The 19,354-nt window shown below is 40.3% G+C and overlaps 1 protein-coding gene across 1 annotated transcript; it reads right to left on the bottom strand.

Annotated features, from left to right (window-relative positions):
* Window positions 1-5,933: 5,933 nt before the first annotated feature.
* Window positions 5,934-8,414, bottom strand: MELLADRAFT_112707 (uncharacterized protein; the record flags this gene model as incomplete). The annotated part of the gene is made up of 2 exons (XM_007417209.1): window positions 5,934-6,158; window positions 8,142-8,414. The coding sequence occupies 2 exons, from the start codon at window positions 8,412-8,414 to the stop codon at window positions 5,934-5,936; spliced, it is 498 nt and encodes a 165-aa protein (XP_007417271.1).
* Window positions 8,415-19,354: the final 10,940 nt, after the last annotated feature.

Here is a 19,354-nt window from a genome sequence, read left to right as displayed (position 1 = left end):
TAAAAAGATAAGTTATAATTTTCTTGCTGTTACGTTTTAATTTCTTTTATGTTTTGAGGTTGTATCCTGACTATCAAATCTAAAATAATACATGATAGCAATGACATCTGATTCAGGATCTAACAACCTCACATTTGCGACCGAGCTTCAAAATCAATTCCTCAAACACGATCCCAGCTCCCACTGGAACCCCACAACTATGCACATATTTTGTATCTGCCACAAGACTGGCCTTATTGTTCATGCTGGTTTGGACGCCCTTGGAATCACACCTAAACACCATTGACATGCGAACTTAGCAACTTTTCCAAACATCGATGCAATGGAAAGCGTTCCTGAGGAAGATGAGGCAATAGTTATTGACTTCAACAAGAATGAACCGGTGAATGAAGAGTCTGACGATGAAAATGATTACCAAGATATTGGCAACCTTCAAGATTCAGATGACAAAGAAGAAGAGTCAAATGAGATAGGTGGACGTGGTGACTAAGATGACAATATAGAGGATTGTGATCCTCCTCAAGAATCAGCCACTCGTCTTAAGAAAGGCTTGCTTTGTACTTGCATGGCACGATTAGTCAGGAATGTATGTGTTTATGATTTTAATATAATTAACCATTGCACAACTGACCCTGTGTGCCTTTTTCAGCTCAACATTGGCAACAAGAAACTTCCTCAATCCGCCGCGTGGCAAGAAGACTTTAACCAACGCCGCACAGCTGTGAACAAGAAGCAAAAAGAAGAAAGGCACGCGCCTGTCCCAGCTCTTATAGCTGAGTATGGCATTAGATGGAACATTGACCTTGACCGATGGGAGCGTATGTATGGTTCAAGCAAGGCCGCCACAGATACGGTACCGGTATCGTATCGGCGATACCAGTACCGTAGCCGGCTGCACGATACCACATATTTGACTTTTGGGTATCGTATACGGCTCCGGATACAATACCCAGAACCGTATCGTCTCTAACGATACCATTCCAAGGTATGTGGGGTACCGTATCGCACAAAACAGAGCGATACGGTACGATACCGTATCGTCAAATTTGCTGACAATACAGTACGGCATTGTATTGAAGCCAAAATCCGGTGAATTAAAAGCCCAAATCGGCTTTGAATGATCCAAAGCAGGGAGATTTGGATTGGAAAGGGGATAGATGACTTACCAATCAGTCCGGATACTGCAACAACGGGGTATCCGGTATCGTATCGGAGGCCGAGTACGATACTAAATACCGTACTCTGATCGGCGATACTGCCAGAAATCATCTTGGGTATCGTAGCCGTAGCCCGGCTACGATACTCAGGGTACAATACCCAAGTGACCGGATACGGTGCCACACGATACCAATACTAGTATCGTATCTGTGGCGGCCTTGGTTCAAGAGATGTAAGTGTTACTGGCATGATGGTTATATTTGTACAATGAAAATGAAACTGACAATGGTATATTGTTCTCAAGATCATTGATGAGACGATGAAGGAAGATCTTGCAAAGGTCCATGCAAAGAAACAACGACCACGAAAGGATGCAGCCAAACATGGCTACTTTCAAGAACTGGTCTTCTCAGTTGGCAATTGGGAGGCTCTCCAAGAGGTCATCCAGGAATTGATAGTGAGCCAATTTCAATTTCATTTTATCTTAAGTATAATTTCAACCTAATAATTCTTGACTGACAAAACAGCCCCTGCGAGACTTGTGTAAGAGAATGGAGGGTGATGCCCCTACTGGATCAATGTTCCTATATGAGTACACTGAATTAATGAAATCCATTACCAATTGGCTTGATTCACTTGCAGACAATGACCCAATCTACCCAATGATCCATGAAATGTCATGTTGTACTACCATCTACATGGATGAAGCGTTGGCCTGTGATTCCCTAGTTCTAGCAACCATCTTCCATCCCAGTTTTTGCCTTGGATTCTTTTCCCTCACATTTGGAGAAGACAATGTGATGACAAATCACGCTGAAGATTTACTCCACACTCAATTCCGGGAGCGTCAGGATGAGCTCAAATCAAATTCTTCCAACAGTGATGATATCACTGTAGTCTCCTCAGGCTCATCTTTGGTCAAAGCAAAGTTACCCAAGGTATTTGAGCTCTACAAACATGCAAACACTACAAAAAATCTATGAAAATTGGATCAGTACATTCAAGGGTTAGACCCTGTGAGCTCAGAAGATGTCAACAAATTATTGGATCCAAGATTGGCTCTTGATTGGTGGGCGGTAAGTTCTCTTTTTTGTTTTTTCCCATGGTTTACATATCTGACTTTGAAATTGTTGACTACCCACAGGAGTACGAGGGGAAGTACCCTGTGTTGGCTACATTAGCTAGGGATTATCTTAGTACAATCGCCACATCTGCCCCTGGAGAGCGCCTTTTCACGGTGGCTGGGCAGGTTTGTTAAGCCAACCGGGCCTCTATGCGCCCCCAATCTATTGAGACATCAGTTGGTGCCCGAATGTTGTCTCGTCAAGGAGTCCCTCTACCTTTGGTGTTCAGCAAGGTAGGAAAGGTTCTTGATTACATTTCAAGAAAAGAAGGCAACATCAAATGATTGACATCGTGAACTCAAATTCTTGCCTCTGAGTCCAACTTTTTCTTATGTTTTTGATATCAGTCTTGACCGTCCTCCTATGCCCTTGTTTTCTTTTTCAGGTATGCCGATTGTTATGCCATATGCCTTTTATCCCTTTTGATCAATCTGATCTGTGTGAATGCAAGATTTTGTATCTAAAAGCTTTATTGATTAGAAATCATCTTGTAGTGTTTTTTCCGCTTTTAGCGCTTTGTTTTCCACCTGCAAGGGGCAGAGAAACGCCACTGACGCTTTGCTGCCGAGATTTTTGGGCCTTGGGTAATTTGCGCTGAAGTTATCAATTTGAGTTTGGGAATGACCTTGCTGCGCAGCGGCAAACTCCAAAAAAAGCTTTGCGAAGCGCAGTGTGCCAGTGTTGCCTGGGACAGTATTCCCAGGGTGTGATAGACCGACAACATCTTGCTTAGCCTGGGCTTCCTTTCTGAACAAAAAGGCCAGGATTAGAAGCATGGCCAATTGTTCCTTGGTACAGCTGACTGGGCCTTATGATGTGATACCGTTAGCACCCTACTCACTCTTGTGGCATTATTTTGCTGCTTGTTGAGAAAGCTCGGATGTGTCTTGCCAGGTCTTTATATTCAAAGGACATCAACCAGGATCCCAGAGTTAGCTCTTTAATGGACAGAAGCACGACCAGAGCTGACATACAATTGTGTCTAGATCAATGTGATAAAAGCATCTTCCGTGAGTGTTGCTCGCTTGTTCGCAGCAATTATCTCCAACTTCCTTTGCTGAACGTCTGAACCAAGAACTACGTAGGTAGTCAAAAGTTGTGGAATTGTGTGAACTCGCCTAGTAACATAATATTTGCAATTCATTCAACATCACAAATTGTATAGAGTGATGAAAAAGCCTGACCCTCCATAGCATTTGCACAACAATTTGGCTTCATCTTGACTCATTGAATCTAACTCGCCAGAGAACACAACACTGAGCCCACGGAGGCAGTCTGGCTGCCCTTCAGGTATCTTTCTTGAGCCTGGGGAGATGGAAGAGTTGAAGTGTTGCTCAGCTTAGAGAACCTCCCAATTACCTAGAGACAATAAATTATCACCTGGACAAATGACCCTTGGACCGGCCCAAAACCTTTAAACCTTGTCTTTTCTCTATTCATTGATTGGTTTAATCCTCAAGGAAACAAGAGATGTGGTGCACAACAATCAATGGGTGTCTTGGCCTTCAACTGCATGAATCTTCCACCCCCACTCTGAAACCTCATTCAGAACACCTGTGTTGCCGGAATCACTCCAGGACCAAACACGCTGGACATGACAACCATCAGCCATGTACTCAAAGACCACATAGACGACTTGCTTCTTCTTAAAGAAGGGATTATCATTGCCACATCTCAATATCCACAAGGCCGTTTAGTATAAGTTCAGTTACTCACAATACTGGGTGATATGGTTGGTATGCATAAAGTTGCGGGTTTTGCGTCTCATTCCACAACTCTCTACTGCACATGGTGCTGGGCAAAATCAAATGATGGTTTCAGGATTCATATTGGCAGACTTCAAACCAAGGCCAAGGTCCTGCACGCCGCAACCTGATCCAAAGCAGCTGTCACTTTGAGTGATAAGGATACCATTCTTAGGAAAACTGGGGTGCATTGGTCTGAACTTAACCGCCTTACCTATTGTGATCCGGTCAAAGATCTTCCAATTGGCATGATGCATAATTGGTTTGAAGGTATCCTTCAAGATCACTTTTGATATTGCTGGGGTTTTGTGTTATATAGTCAAGAACAGAAGGGTAATATGAAGAAGAAAAGGCCGAGGGATAAAGACGGATCAGATTCAGATCAACAACCACAAAAACGTCTGGAGTATGAGGCAGGAGGCAGCAATGTGTTTGATGAGGATATTGAATTGGAAGACGGATCTGAGCAGTCTGAGGAGGATTTTGAGCTGGAAGGGGGATTTGATGGTGGCCTTTTTTCAAAAAGCAACATTGAAGAATTCCAAAAGCTTATGAAAGACATGATATTACCTACTGGAATTCCAAAGCTGCCACCCAATCTGGGAGAAGCTAAACAAGGCACTTTGAAAGTCGCTCAGTGACTTAGCCTCTTTGCCTATGTCATTCCACTCATTGTGGTGGATCTTTATGTTGACAATGTCAATCAATTTGAAAAGAGTTCAATCCAAGGTCAGGTTTTATCCAACATTGGATGTCTATCTCAATGTACAAATATTGTATGTGTTATGATTGACATCTATCACTGCAGACATTATTCGGGTTCCCCAAGTGGGCAGGGAAAAATGATTGGGAGTATGATTTGTCATAAAATGGTCTATCACTCCACACCTGAGCCATAACACCCACACTACATATGTGTAGCAGGCTCAGTGAATATGTGGTTATCATGTACATACAGTTCTGCTCAGTTATCTGCTCATCAGGACAAGTTATTCATATGTAATACATGCTGTAACTTCTTTCAGATTGAAAAAAGCTTCCAAAAGATTGACTACATACACTGACTCAGTGTTTTGGTGTGATCTCATCAACTCAACTGCATGTAACACACTTTCTGTTACTAAGACATAGCTTCAACAATATTGCCTGAGCAGCTACAGAATTATATGTAGTGAATTTTTGGGAAAAAAAATTCAAAGTCGAAAAAGTTACATGTGGTATAACATGTGATTTATTTATTCTGATGGGCAAAAAACTGAGCAGACCTGTATGTACATGATAGACAACTATTGACTTAGCTTGCTGCACATATGTAGTGTGGGTGAAATGGCCCAGGTGTGCAGTATTAGATTATTTTATGAAAAACTGTACTATTAATCATTTTCCTCTGCCAAATTGGGGAAGTTGAATGATGTTTACAGTGTATGTGATAGTGTTGTGTTGTTGAATCATAGTTTATGCTAATATTATTCTATGTAACATTATCTTTATAACTGTATTGTCATTAGTCATATATATACTGTTAGTTGATTTGTTGTTTTGGATTGGTTTCTCTCTTCTTTACCTTTCCATTCAAGTCTAACATTTCCTTTCAGGTAAGAATGATTCAATGTAATGTTATACCTTGCCATTCAAGTCTAACATTTCCTTTCAGTGAGATTCATGCTTATCAGGTTATGAGCCCATCTCGGTGATTTTATAAGAAGAAATCTCTCAAAAACCGTCTTCGAAGAAGTAAAATCAAAACTTCGAATACGTTGAGGAAACCTTAGGAAAGGTCCGTCTGCATACAGACGATAAAGAACTATATCGATTGATCGATCAACCTCCGAAACCTTATACTTCATACATAAAAGTATTTGGAAATCATCTTAATTCTTCTGTATATCGCACCACTCTTGATACTTCAGAATCTAGTCATGGCTAATCCCACATCAACTACCGGTGAAAAACTACCGCCTTCGTCTTCTGGTCTTACTCCGGGTTCTTCATCACGTCTTAAGAATCCTCGAAGCGAGTCATCTACTCGTGAGATCTCATCTCGAGATTTAAAGCCAGTTGTGTCGTATTCACACGAAAAGCTTGATGCTACGGGTGTTAAATCACTCGAAGCTCCAGGACCATCTTCGAACTACCATCAATGGCAGTTTGCGATGGGTACGATAATTCGAGGCTCACCGTACGGATATGTACTTAAAGAACATCTCCCGAATCCTTTACCGGCGACTGAAGAGCATGATAGATGCAAAGTATCAGCATTAATTCTTCGCTATGTTGATTCATCTAATTACGAATATCTCTCACCGTATGAAGATGATCCACGAAGCCAGTGGATAGCTCTTCGAGATGCTCATCAAGATGCTTCGTCTGGTTCAATCATGTACTGGTTGAAGAAACTAGTAACGGCAAAGATGGGTGATACATCGATCACTGCTCACTTGGATGCGATGTCCTCCGATTATCAACGCTTCAAAGCATTGGTTACCGCTGAATGACCACTCACTGCAGACACAGTCTTCGCTACTGCTATTAGTTTGTCACTAACTTCTGATTGGCAGCCAGTGTTGGCTCCGTTACTTCAACGTGATAATCTTACTTCGACAACTGTACTAAAAGTCTTACGAGAAGAAGCTACTCGCCGGTCAATCTCCTCTGACGATGTAGAAGTCATTTCTTCGGCTAAAAACAAAAAGTCAAAGGAAATCGTCTGTTCGCATTGTGGTAAAGGAAATCATAATATTGATGACTGCAGGATTTTAAAGTCGAAGTTGAACAAGTATGAAGCATTGAAGGCGGAAAGGTCGGCAGCTGAAATATCAAAGTCCAAACCATCTAAAAATCAGATTCGTCGTTCAAAAGCAGCTAAAGCAAAGGCTGCTGCTGCGCTACATTCATCGTCGGATTCAGAAGGTTCAATTGATATAAATTCGGAAATTTCTGGGGCGGCTATTGTCAAAGCGTCTGCGGGAAAATCTAAAGGCTGGTTGATTGATTCAGGAACGTCACAGATGATGACACCTTACTCTGATGTCATGACGAACTTGAAGCCAGACGACACATTAATCAGTCTTGCAAATGGTTCAAATGTGAAAGCAACATCGAAGGGATTAGTTTCTTTACCTTTCTCTGATTTTGACGACATAAAATCTCTTTATGTACCGTCTCTTTCGGAACCTCTTTTATCGGTCTCAAAACTCGCCGATAAGAACATTTCCACGGTTTTTAATTCGTCCAAAGTTTCATTCATCAAAGATTGTAAAGTCTCTGGTAAACTTGTCGGGTCTGGAAAACGTGAAGGAAATTTATATTACCTCGATCAACAGGTACGTCAAACAAATTTCAAGGACAAATCGTCAAAAGCTTCAACTGCTGATGTAGAATTGTGGCACCTCAGATTTAATCATCCAGGTTATGCAGCATTAAAAAAGAAACTCTCAATGCTAAACATAAAGGTTGATGAAGTTGAATTACGAAAGTTACAAACATGTAAAATTTGTATTCAAGGAAAAATGAGGCGGCGAAACATGTCTAGCCGGGCGGGATGGAGATCTAAGAGCCCTCTTAGTGTGATTCATTCTGATGTCTCTTCGTATTCTGTTATTTCAAGAAAAGGCTTCAAATATTTTGTAACATTTATCGACGATTATACAAGATTTACAAAAATTTATCTAATGAAAACAAAAGATGAAGTTTTGTCAAAGTTCAAATTATTTTACAATGAAATGAAATCAAAAGTAAATTGTGAAGTGTCTGAATTGAGGTCCGACAATGGAACTGAATACATTAACAAAGAATTTTCTTTATTCTGTTCCGAAAGAGGTATTACTCAGACAACGGGTCCGCCTGATTCGCCACAGCTTAACGGTGTTGCAGAGAGATGTAACAGAACAGTTAAGGAGAAGGTTAGATGTTGTTTAATTGAAGCGAAGTTGCCGGATAGCTTTTGGGGTGATGCATTAGAATATGCAATTGAAACGCTGAATAACATGCCGACAAGAACAAATGAAAAATTTCAGTCTCCGATTTCTCTTATGGGTATTCATGAACGTCAAGAACATACGTTCCATTCATTTGGATGTGAAGTATGGTTTCATGTTATAAAACCAAAGTCGACGTTGAAACCAAGGGCACGTCGTGCTATTTTCCTTTCATATTTAAATAATAACAAAGGGGCTATAGTTTGGGATATAGAAAAGAAGCATGCTTTAAAAGCTACTTCTTTAATATTCCTCGATAAAATCTTTCCTGGATTAAAATCACATCCATCCAGCGAAATTTCTGAGCCAAATGTAAGTAGAATGCTTCCATGGCCAACTTTGGACGCTGAACAATCGAGCGTTCCATCAAACATTCTTTCATCTGAATCAAATTCGACTCCTGAAATCATCGTCTCTCCAATTCAAGAAGATGGTGTTTCAAGACCAATCAGGTCACGTCGTCAACCTGTTCGCTATGGTGAATTTGGTCGAGCGGCATATGTCGAGTCAGAGAAAGATCCTGCGACTTTTAAAAAGGCTAAGAAGAGTGCTAACTGGGATCTTTGGAAGTTAGCAGCTGAAGCCGAGATGAAGTCGTTAGTAGGTAAAGAAACCTGGAAACTGGTTCCACGACCTGCTAGAAGAAAAATTATCAGATGCAAATGGATTTTTAAAACTAAACGAAATGTTGATATGTCTGTCGACAAACTCAAAGCACGACTCGTAGCATTAGGGTTTTCACAAATCAAAGGTGTTGACTTTTCCAAAGTTTTCTCTCCGACTTCTCGTCAGGAATCCATCAGACTCTTTCTATCATTAATGGCAAAGAATGGTTGGAAGGGTGTTGCTGTCGATATAAAAACTGCATTTCTAAATGGTGATCTTGATGAAGAGATCTATATGGAACAAGCAGAAGGTTTTGTAGATGATGAACATCCAGATTGGGTATATAGAATTCTTAGATCACTTTATGGTTTGAAACAGTCACCAAGGCAATGGAACATCAAGTTACATGAATATTTAATTTCAATTGGATTTATTAGATCAGTCCATGATCCGTCAATTTATTACAAGAAAAATGAAGATGGTGATATTAAATCAATGCTTGTTACTCATGTTGATGATATTGCAGTTACTGGAACTGATGAAGAAATCAAAGATTTTCGACAACTAATCAGAAAACGTTTTGAAGTCTCATCTGACAAGCCACTTTCTCATTTTTTATCCTTAAACATTTCAAAAGTAAAAGATAACAAAATATCTGTCGATCAATCACATTATATTACAAATTTACAAAAAGAATTTTCAAAATTCGACTTAAAGCTTTCATTATCGCCAAGTGATGACTCTTTCAAAACGTTAGTACCGTCGACTGATGATGATGTGGTGACTGAGTGTCCGTATTCGAGCTTAATAGGGGGTTTGTTGTGGGTTGCCCAATGCACACGGCCAGATGTGGCGTCTGTGGTTAATAGATTATCTCAGTTCTTAAAAAGACCATCAACAGAACATTGGAATTCAGCGTTGCGAGTGTTAGGTTATTTGTGTAGAACGAAGGATTTGAAGTTGAACTTAGGAGGTAGTGATTTGATTCCAGTTGCGTATTCAGATGCTGATTGGGCTGAAGATCTTCATGAAAGAAGATCAACAACCGGTTATGTTTTTAAGTTGGGTATTGGTCCGATCTCATGGAGGTCTCGAAAGCAAAGGACAACTTCTCTGTCCAGTACTGAATCAGAATACATGGCGATGAGTGACTCATGTAGGGAAGCGCGTTGGTTAGTATCTTTGTTGAATGAGCTTAATATTTCAAAAGAAAAGCAATTTAAGTTGTGTGTGGATAACGAAGGAGCTGAAGCTTTGGCACAAAATCCGTCTCATCATTCAAGAACCAAGCATATTCATACTAGATATCATTTCGTGCGGCAATGTGTTGAAGATGGTATTGTGAAATTGGTTCATGTCTCTTTGTTGAATATGATGGCTGATATGTTTACAAAGGGTTTATCAAAATTATTACTAATCAAACATAGATTATCATTAAGTATTTATTAATCTGGTTATTAGCACGGGGGGTGTTATGATTGACATCTATGTGATAGTGTTGTGTTGTTGAATCATAGTTTATGCTAATATTATTCTATGTAACATTATCTTTATAACTGTATTGTCATTAGTCATATATATACTGTTAGTTGATTTGTTGTTTTGGATTGGTTTCTCTCTTCTTTACCTTTCCATTCAAGTCTAACATTTCCTTTCAGGTAAGAATGATTCAATGTAATGTTATACCTTTCCATTCAAGTCTAACATTTCCTTTCAGTGAGATTCATGCTTATCAGTATGTGAAAAGAAAGTATTGAAATACAAAGCATCAATGTTTGAAAAGTTTTATTGACAATATAAGAAGAGCTCAAAAAAAATATTGAAAAATGTCATCAACCATCCAAATCATCATTATGCTCTTCATATACCGGATCAAATCAGGTGCTGGGGCCCCCTTATATTTGTGGCTGAATTTGCTGGAGAATGGTTGATAGTTATATCACAAAAGATTCCTACAAACAAACAACTATGTAAGTATGTTATATATCTACATATTGTTCAGTGATACTGATTGTACCTTTCAAAATCAGCTCAAATGGATGGTACCATCATGACTTGTTTTAGTCAGTGGCAAATGCAAGAGTGCAACTATACTATACCCGTATCGGTATAGATGGGTATTGTAACGGGTTGCGGTACTATACTGGCTATGAGTATAGTATTGGTCCTTTGTACTATACTACATGTGTAGCCAGTATAGTAACGGATTTTAAATCTATACTTTGGGAGTATTGCCTATACTCCCAATATTGGAAGAATCTAACTTATCAGGTCGCTGGTCAACAACACCTGATTCATATCTCACTCACAACCGATTGATCCAGCTCGACTATCAACAACATCAGCAACAACAAGTCTATCGTCACATCTCACTTATTCAACCTTAACAAGATCCCACAACTCCATCCACTCAAGTCGCACTTCAAGGTACTTAAACAACAAAAAGCAGCTGTTGATACTAAAAAACTTAAACTTATAAAACAACGACCTAAACACCCTCAATCTACATCGATCGGCAGTCTGTTTAAGCATTCAAATATTGTAAGATCTCTTATTATTATGAAATAACATTCAATTCCAATCATTTCACTGATGTTCTGTATTGATGTCAATTCCTCAATCCAATTTGCAGCTCAATTAATTCAAGTTAAACAACCAGCTCCTCACCTGACACACTCAAGCTTTGATCCTGCCCAACTTCCTCTTATCTGCAAGCAAAGGTTTTCAGCTTCTTGACTGGTGCAAGAGCGAAACCTTTGTGACATTTTGATTATACAAACTGGTGTTGTCAATGATCATTTGTTAGCATTGGTCAACTCGAATCAATAACAATATTCGATCTTATCAGACACCTCCCAATGTCACAGCAACACCAATCACAATCTCAATCGGGACCATCTGCCGCTTCTCGCGCGGGGATCCCTCTCCAAACTTCACAGAGGCCATCGAGGCAGCCGAACCATACCAGAGATGTCAGCGAGACTAACGAAGCGTCAGATCTGCCAGAGACAGATATGGGTTTGGAGAACAATCCACCACCTGTGCCACTTCGTCGAAGCAAGAGAGTGTCATCAGTTGCCCAGTCAGACTGCTCCTCTGCGGCTGAGCCTTCTGCAAAGAGGACAAAAAAGTCAAGATCAACTCCAAAGAAGACAGCGAAATCTGCAGCGAAGAAAAATGGTCAAAGTAAGAAGAAGACTGTTGGACAAGCTCCTGCGCAAACTACAGCTCTTGAGGTAGGCTCTTTTATCGCAACTATAATTTGTTACTCATACTGAACAGTTCAATAATAGCTTGATAAAACAGTGATCAACTTGGCCCAAGATTCTGGAGCAGAAAACTGTCGATCACATGCTCCACGAAGGTCAAAATCAACAGTACTTGCGACTGAACCAATCTTGGACTATTTTGAGGGGCCTATCCGTCCAAAGGAGGATGTGAGCCATATCTTCTATACAACCTTTGCCTTACTAACTCGTGCTGATCACCTCAACCTCTGAAATAAATAGCCTCCAGATGCAGAACCAACTTTATACCATTGTAAATGGTGCAATCAGGATGTGCGGGGTGCAGTCTCATCAAACTCGAATCTTCTGGCCCATCGTGATGGATCAAAGCAGAGTTCAAAGTCGGGTAATTCATCATGTAATAAACGCGAGGAGGTAATAGATTCTGGCCTATCTCTTCCTTCCACTGTGGCCGAACTTCGTGAAATCAAGAATGCTACCAATAGTGGATTTTTACCAATATCAGAAGCATCTTTAGCTGCGATAAAATGTCAATCAAAATTCAACAATCAAGTATTGAATCAAATGGTGCTACTTTGGATGCTTCGAAGAGCATTACCTTGGTCAAGGATAGAAGATCCTGAACTTTGAGCCTCGTTCCGATACTCAAATCCAAGTGCTCATCTCTATGGTCGACAATGGGCAGCCCTTCAAGCCCATCGGCTATACTTGGTGCTCAGTGAGAAAGTTATTGGGCAATTAAAGGTATGTTTACCGTGTTTTCTGATTTCCAGCCAAAAATCTCAAACATTCCTCCCTTTCACATACCAGAACAACACAAGCATGTTTAAACTGCAACATGATGCCTGGACCACAAAAGGGAATCGATACGCATTCCTGGGGTATTTGGTCTCATACATTGGCGAGGATTTTACTTATATCTCCCATCATCTTGGTCTCAAGCTCATATTGTGGTATCACAAAGGGGAATGGCTCTCTGCTCCAATGGTTAACTTTTTGCAGAAGAATGGCCTATATTCACAGATAAGTCTTCCACATTAATTCTCTTCCCCAGGTCTTTTTAAATCCTTTACCAAATCTGATTATATATGTGTTACTGTTTCTACATGCTTTCTCAGACCACTGATTCTGGGTCTAACAACAATACAATGGCAGCTGCAATGCAGAAATCTCTGGAATCAATTGCTGAGAGCGAAAACAAGAATTATTCCTGGAATCCCAACACTATGCATGTCCGGTGCTTCGCGCACAAACTTGCACTTGTTGTCAATAATGGCCTCGCAGCTCTTGGCATTCAAGGTCGGACTGGAAAAAGCGTTCAAGATCTTGCCCAAGGACAATTTCCACTCAACAATCACTTACAGACCATTCCAGAGGAATCAGAGGACGAAATCATAGCTGCCAAGTCTAACCCACCTGTAATTCCAGCAGATCTGACTGAACTTGACCCAGATCCGACTGAACTTGAACTTGAGCATGATGAGCTTGAGCTAAATGGAACTCTTGACCCTTCCTTTTTCAACAACATTGCCGATCAACCTGAATTAGAGCTTGAAGATTACGGCTGTCTATCCGAGAATGACGATGAATTGATCCCTCCAGAAGATTCTCATTCCAATGCCAATGCCGAAGAGGATTCTGAAAACAATGCAAATATCCCTGATATTCAGGCTTGGCAAGATTCAAGACAAGATGCTAGACTGAAAGCAAAAGCTCAAGCAGATGAATTAACTATTTCTGATCAAGCGCATGCACAGAGATTGAATGGTGTCTTGAAGAAGGTAAGAGTTTTCTTGAATTCACAAAATCTGATCAGGTTCTAAAGCTTATCTATGCACTCTTTGATCTTAGCTCGATTTTGTACTTCGCAAGATAACAGGATCTGCAGCTAATCGTCTATACTTCCGATCAATTGCCAAGGCAATGAAATTGACTGTCCGTGATCTACTGGCTGCTTACGGTATTCGTTGGAATATCAAGTGGGAGAGTCATCAGCGTGCATGGGAGGCTCGTGATGTAAGCTTATTTTGTTCCTTTTGAATATATCCCACCTTGGTTGATTATAGACCCCTTTTGTTGTAGGTGATTGACGAAATTTTAAAGCAAGATCAATCAGAGGCACCTCGCCCCCAGGACAGTCAGTGTACCAATACCACCGCTAACGGGGGTCACAAAAGCTCTATTCATGACCCTATCTTGAACCATCAGCGTGGTATCTTCAAGAAAATCACTTTCAGTCAAGATGATTGGAAGCTTGTTTGAGCCCTTAATGTTGAGCTCAAAGTGAGTAGTTTTACAAATTTTCAATCAATCTGTACCCATACTGATATATTTCCTTTAGGTTTATGCTGACCTAACTAAAGATATGGAAGGTGATGGACCAACTGGATGCATGGTACTTCGAAAGTATTATCAGCTTCAGAAGAACCTTAAGAAGAAGATTTCAAAGAGCAACCACACTGACACATTATATCCAATGTACCTTGCCATGCTGACTAGTGTTGAGAAGTACTTTAATGAAGCACTTGAGTGTGAAACAATTGTTATGGCGACTATCTTACACCCAAGTTGGCGAACCCATTTCTTTTTGACTGCATTCGGCTCAAATTCATCCGAGTTCAAGATGGCAACTCAGCTACTCAAAACCCATTTTTCTTGCAGAGAACTTTCACTTCCACTTCAGAATCCTCAAGAGCAAACATTGCTTGATCAACAAGAACAGAGCAAGGATTCTGATGATGAAATTTTCAATCTGAGGTGCAAAGATGGTAGACAACCAATTGCGGACGAGCTTGCTCAATGGCTTTGAGCAGATGATGCCCCAGATAAGGAGGTTGATCTTGATCCCAAGAAGGCTCTGACATGGTGGAATGTAAGTTCGGTTCCTTATTGATTTAATCCTGGTCTAATGTGCTTATCTGATTATCCTCATGATAAGATGAATAAGTCTAGATATCCGGTACTCGCAAGTTTGGCACGCGATTATCTTGCTACAAGTGCTACTTCCTGCCCTGTTGAACAAAGTTTTTCAACTGCAGCTGACGTCTGTGACCGCAATCGAGGTGGGCTTCTGCCCAGAACCATTGAGCGCTCAGTGAGTACCTGTCTTTGGACAGCTCAAATGGTCAGATTAACTGAAGAGTTTGAGCTTGCTGGAGAAACAATGTCTCTGTGTTTAGCGGAGGAGGAAGCTGCAAGAAATCATAAGTAAATTATGTGGTGGTTCTGTGTTTAAATTGTGTAATCATAAGTTGTAAACTACAAACTACTAGACAAAGAATTCAACTAAATGAGTAAAGAAACCAATGATACACTATAAATAGTCAAGTATACACCAATACATCATACACATATGTTTGATCTTTTGAGCAATTTCTTGACAAAGCCAAAAATGAACCAGTGAATTCAGTGACTTGGTTGGTTCTTTGAATAATTTGAATCATTCACGGTAAAAGACAACCATCCAATAAACTACTGTCTAGTCAATGCAATGATACAAAAAATAATGAAAAAATGAAAAAATGATTGACAAAATAAGGTAGTATATACAGTATAGCAAAGTATCTAAAGTATAGTCAAGTATCTGAAGTATAGTGAAGTATAGTGAAGTATAGTGAAGTATAGTGAAGTATAGTTGAAATATACTATACTGGGTATAGTATATTCCAACTATACTATACTTGAACTATACTTGGTATAGTATAGTTGAAATATACTATACCCAGTATAGTCAAGTATAGTATAGTATAGTATAGTTGCACCCTTGGCAAATGGACAACCATAAATTCAACCAAAAGACCCAAGCAAAAGCCGCTATTAGGTCCGCCTGAAGGATGATGATTATACACTCTTACTTAAGCATTTGTGAGTTCAAGATCAGCAACTGCAAGACTATCACAAAATTCCACATCCACCAGACTCCCTGGTCTTACAGCCATATGTGGTTCCAAAAGTGTCATGGCGGATAACCAATAGACTCCTTTTATCAGTACTCAAACCAAACAACTGTATAAGGTACAAGTCTGAAGGCAAGATGCTCTATGGTGTGATCAGCAGATCTACCAGTATCAGGATCCAAAACAAAAATGGAAAAGTGTATGCTATGTGAATCCTATCAACAATCTGTACCCCAAGGACTTGGAGTTGTTGACATGTTATTTTTGTTACATCCTTTTTTTACTCCAATGTGTGGTTGGGAAAGTTGAGCCTCATTTTATCATTGTTTGTCCTGAATTGGTTGTGTGTGTTTGTGTGTATCGACTCTTGCCTCCCAATTCTTTTGAAATTGAAGAAAATGGAATCATGCTGCGTCCATACAATTATACGTCTCAACTGGATGTTGTTTAGTTTCATTTGTTGTTCAGTTCCATTGCTTGTAGTCGCGTTTTTTATACATGTATTTGTAATGAATGAAAAGATTCTTTGAAAGCCTGACCAAGAAGATCCCCAATTTGAAAGATTTATCAACCTCACCTTTGGAAAAATACTTATGAGCATTCCTGACCAGGTCCGACTTCCCAAAAACTGTGACATCACTGCAAGACCCAGGCCACCCCGTGAAGATGGCAGTGATCCTTTGGTCACAGTCGCATACGATTTGAGCATTGATTGAGTAACGCTTCTTACAATCAAAGAGAACTTCACTGACCTCTCCAGGGCGCTCAAAAATAGCAAATGTGGTCCCATCAACAAACCCAACACAGCCGGGGAAACCTTCCTTTGCCATTACAGACAAAATCGCTTGTCAACACTCAGGATTGGGCCATTTGATATAGTTTTTGCCAAAATCAATGATTGCACGAATTACACGGCAAGTACAAGTAACCACAGTACCTTTGCCCATCTTGTAGTTACAAGCAAATCTGCCAAGTGATGCAGCATTCCCATGTGAACCCAGTCGCTCAAGTGTCAAAGCTAGCTGCAGATTGGTGGGTGGCGGGCGATTATTGCTACTTGAAATGAATACCGGATGATCACTAATCCGGTGTAAAAGCGCCTGAAACCCTTTGTAGCTAGTCAGCATAGCTCGATTGAATTTGGTTCCACAAGATCGGAGCATGTCGTGGATTGCAAACGGATTGCTGTAAGGCTCCTTCCAACAAGCTGTAATGTACCAATGGCTGGTGACGGCGGCCAGAGCATCAGAAATCTCTGCCTCATCACCCATCAACATGTTGTACCATTTCGCCAGTTGTTGATTCCGACGGTACAATTTTGAACCAAGGGTGAAGGTGATTTCCCTTTGGCGTCGAGGCTGAAGCAGAGCGTCGTTGGCGGATGCAGAGACAAGGGCTCCCAACACAGCCAAGTCACGGATGATATGCTGACGTGCGGATATTCTAGGCATTGGGTCGGTGTGGTTGTTATAAGTTAAGTGGTTGAAGATGATGTGATTAGAATCGAATCAAGGCAAAACGTTAAGGGTGATGTTGTGTGGTTGGACTTAGGGTATGGCTGAAGTATTTGAGACCGGTATTTCAATGAAAATGACAAAGGCAAAGAAGAGGAACGAAAAGATGAAATATGTAAGATGAGAATAGGGATACGGAATGCGACATGTGTCAAAGTGACAACTTGAAATTTCAAAAATCAAAATTTTGGAATCCCCGGGTCAGAAACTGACAAAACTGGATTAAATACCAGATTTAACTCAAATACTGGTCTGAAACCCCCCGTATTTGGGATGAAACCATACTTTCTGCCAATTTTTAGCGGTTTCCAAACCACAACCTCAAATTTGACCGCTGAGTTGGCACTTTGGCACAAAAAATACACAAAAATTTCAAATATCAAGTTTCAACATTACAAAATTCACATACTTGCAAAACGACCAAACACCAAAGTGATTCTTTACCAGAAGTCAACTGTAACTGTAAATTCACATCAATTTCAATCTACTGCTATCATTGCTTCCATCGCTTCCAAGCCAACCATACAAAATCTGCGAAAATCAAAAGCTACAGCTGTCATCACTATCATCTGTCACCTCATTCTCTGCACAAGTACCTGTGAAGCAGACAAGGACAAGCATTCACCTTGAGGTTTAATTGCAAAAACAAAAATTTCTGCCTACTGACGTTCCTTCTGTACTTGTGTTTGCCAGCTTGCCTGGTTGACCGGAATAACTTATCACCTTCTAACCCATTTTCATTTTACTTTTTACGTTAAAAATGGAATCAACCGAACAAATCTACCCAGATCAAAAACTTGTTGGTTATACTTTAAAAAACTCTACTTGTAGTCATTTCCTTTAGCTTTACCACAGTCATCAAACAGTCACTTTTCCTTCCATTTGTTATCTTGCTCTTTACCCTTGGGATACCACAGATTGTTTAACCATAAGTTATTCAAATGAAGCTCCTTAAGTTCCTTATATTCTTTTGATAAGGTTCTATCTTATCAAACCAACACTAAAGTGTCACTCAAAGATTTTAGATGTTAGTACATGTTTACCTAGCCAGATTAATAAGTGACTGCACTTACTGATACACTGACAGAGGTTCTTCCTCCGCACTGTAGACAACTACAAGTAACGATTGTAGGTTCAAACAGTTTACCTTACAAAGAATTGAAAACTAATTCCTCACTAGTCTAGAAATCACCTTTCAAACTTTAAGAAATACATTTTGTACGCATAGTTCACCTCTAATGTTTAGTCTAGAGCTGACAGTTTCTCTTGTGTGAATTCTCACAGCTTCACAATTCGTGTCATGTAACTCTTTTTCTTCTCCTGTTTATACTTAGCATCTCTAGCTGCCATATGTGCAGCCCGCTTTACAGCTTCCTTTTTCCCTTTGACATCAGATTGCTGCCTAGCCATTGGTTCAATAGAAGTAAAAAGTTAGTATTGATCAGGGTTACCTTGCTCGGAGAGATATAACATCTCACCCCAGAAACCTGGCTGCAGAAAGAATAAAACAAAGGTCAGCTCACGTGGAATGCTTCAGAATTATCACCCACATAGAATGAGGATGGAGTGGAACACCCACGACTTGGTGATATGTGAATCAAGAGGCTAGACCAGTTGTCGGGGTTCCCCTCAGTCACCTATTCTTACCCCTAAAGAGTTCACATATCCTCAAGTCACTGGCTGCTACCACTCCACCCCCACAACATGAAGTGCAAATCTGAAGCTAGTAAGGTTGGGAAAGATTAATGAAAGCATACCTTGATGGATGCACTTGACGGACGGGATGTTTGAAACTTGTTGCTTCAATGAGTCTCCTCCACTTTTGACTCTGAAATTATAGGAAACTAATCCAGGGCCAGCTTGTGGTTTGCAGATTGTATAACATGTATTTGACTACAAGCAAGCCGCCAGATTATGGTCAAACTTTAATAGAGAGACCACCTAGCCTCAGGTGGTACATCTCTCCAGTCAACTGACTGGAGAAATCTATAGCTCCTACCCTGGCCACTGCAAGCTTATGGTCAAACTTTGATAGAGAGACCACCTAGCCTTAGGTGGTCCATCTCTCCATACAAAGGGCAAAAAA

This window comes from Melampsora larici-populina (assembly GCF_000204055.1).
Source record: "Melampsora larici-populina 98AG31 unplaced genomic scaffold MELLAscaffold_69, whole genome shotgun sequence".
Taxonomy (NCBI): domain Eukaryota; kingdom Fungi; phylum Basidiomycota; class Pucciniomycetes; order Pucciniales; family Melampsoraceae; genus Melampsora; species Melampsora laricis-populina.
Note: the sequence above shows the minus strand (reverse complement) of the source record. Positions and strands in the feature narration are given on the sequence as shown.